We start from the raw sequence: 3601 nt of genomic DNA, 5'->3' as shown, positions 1-3601 counted from the left end.
TAATAAAATTTACTGAGTGTTCACCACGTCAAACCTTCTGCTACATCACTCCTGGGATCGAGTGATAAATCAGAGAAGCATGATGATGCGCCCCATAGTAAAATGTGAGGAAACACCCTCTGGAAGTGGTATGGATGCTACATTAGAAGTGCCAAGTCTGGGTGCTACTTAACTATTCAGAATACTACTCATTTTTGATATTAACACCAACTGTTTGAAAACATAATTTAATCCTTAGAGTCACTGGCCCAAAGAAAAGTGAAATATCCTTTTGAAAAGACCCTTCCCAAGGCTCCCTTTATGTCCTGGTTCCTTAGGCTGTAAATAAAAGGATTCAGCATGGGGGTCACCATAGTGTACATCACAGCCATGACAGTCTCCTTTACAGTAGAATTATCAGCTGATGGACATAAATAGAGACCAATGATCGTCCCATAGAAGAGAGACAACACGGAGAGGTGGGAGCCACAGGTGGAGAAAGCCTTTCGGATGCCTCTGGCAGAACGGACCTTGAGGATAGAGAAGACAGTTCGTGCATAGGATGAAAAGATCAACAGGAATGGAACAATAATGACAAGCCCTCCCAAGATAAATATCATCATTTCATTTATCTGAATGTCAGAGCAGGCCAACTTCAGCAGAGCAGACATGTCACAGAAAAAGTGAGGTATCACATTGTCTGCACAGAAAGACAACCGAGCCATGAACAAAGTGTGCAGCAAAGAAATGAACGTGGTCAGCACCCAGGACAGTGCTACCAGACAGAGACAGAGCTGGGGGCTCATGACGGTGGTGTAGTGCAAGGGGAAACAGATGGCCACATAGCGGTCATAGGCCATGATCACAAGCAGGAAGCTCTCCAGGTCCGCAAAAGGCAGAAAGAAGTACATCTGGGCCAGGCATCCTGTATAGGGAATGGATGGGACTGGGTTCTGCATGGTCTGCAGCAATTTGGGAATGGTCACAGAGGAGAAGCAGAGGTCAGAGAAGGACAAGTTGCCTAGAAACAAATACATGGGTGCGTGGAGGTGGGAGTCCAGTTGAATGAGAATGATGATGATGAAGTTGCCCACGACCGTGGTGAGATACATGACCAGGAACAGGGCATAGAACAGGATTCGCTGCTCTGGCTCAATGGGCAGGCCCAGGAGGAGGAACTCTGAGACAACAGTTTGGTTTCTCCTTCCCATGTTGCTTTTGTTTTACCTTTTAAAAATTAATAATAATTTGTATGAAAGTATGAATAGATTATACACATATACACAATTGCAGAACCTTCGGAAAAACATTTTTAATTAAATGCCGGTAAGTCATAAGTCCTCTCCCAACTACATAAACAAATGCTTACTTAAATAAAAACTACAACAGCATAGAAGTTATGAGTCAAATTTAACCATATTCCAAACTTCTATAAGAATGTTCCATAACTGTATCATGGGTGGGATCAGATCAACAGGGTCTGAAACTAGGCAGGAAATTGTCTAAGAAAACACCTCTGTATGCCTCTATTTTAAGGATGCAAATACTATAACATCAGTCGTAAAGCCAGCCACCATTCTTATTCATTTTTATCACTCAGGAATGGTGGTGGTGATGATAATGGTGGTGGTGATTGTGATGGCGATGATGGTGATAAGACCACAGCAATGTTTGTCAGTGCTTACTCTGGGCCATACACTAGGCTAAAACCTTAATATGCATTAATTCATTTAGTCAGGAGTGCTTCCAGGACAGATACATACTGCAGGTTGGTAGGTATTATCAAGATAAAGCCTAATAGAGGGAGCGGAGGCAGGATGAGTTCTGAGAGTAAAGCATTCTGAGGGAGGGAGTGGGAAATGGTTTTTCTCCACACATCTAATAATTAAAAAGGAATACCTACTGTGAGCTTCAGACTATTCAGAAATACAACCACTTCCTCTTGATCATTGAACACAGCAGCAGGGCAAGCAAAAGATCTCCTTTTGGTGGAGGTACACAAAATGAATGTCTCGTAGGCATTGGAAACCATGAAAAACACAGCACATAGCAACCAGTTCACGGCACAGAGAATTAAATATGGCCCTTGAACTCTCACATTTGGTGAATATCTCCAAAAAATGATGTGATGGAATAATTTTTGAGATATTAACCTTTGAGGTTTTTTGTTTCCTTGGTTTCCACTTTCTCTTCCCGCCATTCAGGTGGGTAGTAAATTATGTGCTCATTTCCTCAGGAAAGAGATGTGGTGGGAAAGCAGAAATATGCCACAAGTTTTCCTGGGTTTTATTTCCAGAAGCCCATGCCTCTGTATGAGGACAGAATTTGCTGGTATAGAAAAAAATTCTTGACCAGAATTGGGAGGTGAAATTAAACTTTTTCTCAGAAAACCAAAAAACAAATTCCCTTGAACAAGGGGCAGAGAGTAGAAGAACTGTCGGTGGATAACAAGAACAGGGAGGACCTGGCAATGCCACCAGAAGGCAGCAAGATAAGATGCAAGCCTTGATTAAGAGCAGAGGAAGAAAATTTTAAAATAACATGTGTAGCTCTAGGCCAACAAACCTGATGATTTTGGTGAAAGCCTTGATTTTCAGAGAGGAAAATAAAAACATAAATTATTAATACTTATTCAAGAAGTCAGAGCGATGATTAGCGCTGGGCTTCTCCCATTATTTCTCTGGATGCCCTTGAGCCAATCACTTGGCATTCAGTGTCTTCCTAGCCCGGCCTTGGGATCCCTTCTTCTAAATCAGGAGTCATGAGCTCAAATCTCACTGGGGCTGCTTAATGTAATATACCATCTAGAAGGACCCTCCATGAGGGTAAAGATCATGTGTATCTTGTTCATTGTAAGGGTCAAGTTGTATACTTGTATATTTGGTTTACTTTTGACACTATCGTCATCTTTATTTGTTTTTATACCACATGATGGACAATAAAGTACAATAAATTCCTGCAGGAGAACTTACAGTCCAAAAATAGAAGACCAAGTTCTGAATATAATGCAGTAAAATGAAAAACTAATAACAAAAAAGGTTAATAGAAAACTACTTCACTATTACAAAAGACTCTTCTAGATAACTTTAGTGTCAAATAAGCAATCAAGAAACCAATTCTCTGTTCAAAAAGAAATTAAGACATATAAGATCACCATAGAAGAAAAATTATTGCTTAATTTCCATTGCTTAAAAGAGAAAAAATGAAAAGAAATGAGTATAGTATTAAGCTGAAAAAGAGAAACAAAGGTAAAAACTCAAAGAGGATTGAGTCCTGAAGCTAAAGGAAGATATCAATAAATTAGAAAAGCAGCAAAATTAATAAAATAGTTTGAGAGCTGTTTCTTTCAAAAGAGCAACAAATAGACAAAACTGGAAAATCAAATTTTTAAAAAGAGATCAATTTAGCATGTTAGGAATAAGAATAAGGATATACTCATAAAGCTGAATTCTTTTTTATTTTTCTAGACCCTCTCAAGTAAATTTAAAAATCTGGATGGGATGCTTTCCTAAGAAAATACAAATTGCAAAGGCTGGCTGAAGAATGTATATTATATGAATGCAAAACATCAGATAACAAGATAGTCTATAAGTGAGGAAAAGGTGTAATCGGAGTTGGTCAG

The 3601-nt window shown here is 39.3% G+C and overlaps 1 protein-coding gene across 1 annotated transcript; it reads right to left on the bottom strand.

The window, feature by feature from the left end:
- Window positions 1-227: 227 nt before the first annotated feature.
- Window positions 228-1190, bottom strand: LOC126062629 (olfactory receptor-like protein DTMT). Its single transcript, XM_049860340.1, has one exon. The coding sequence runs from the start codon at window positions 1188-1190 to the stop codon at window positions 228-230; it is 963 nt and encodes a 320-aa protein (XP_049716297.1).
- Window positions 1191-3601: the final 2411 nt, after the last annotated feature.

The sequence above is a fragment of the Elephas maximus genome, chromosome 19 (assembly GCF_024166365.1).
Source record: "Elephas maximus indicus isolate mEleMax1 chromosome 19, mEleMax1 primary haplotype, whole genome shotgun sequence".
In the NCBI taxonomy this organism is placed as follows: domain Eukaryota; kingdom Metazoa; phylum Chordata; class Mammalia; order Proboscidea; family Elephantidae; genus Elephas; species Elephas maximus.
The sequence above is the reverse complement of the archived record's forward strand: the minus strand, read 5'-3'. Positions and strand labels throughout refer to the sequence as shown.

Excerpts from the sequence above, each read along its gene's own strand:
- LOC126062629 (XM_049860340.1), bottom strand. The coding sequence starts at position 1,190 with ATGGGAAGGAGAAACCAAACTGTTGTCTCAGAGTTCCTCCTCCTGGGC.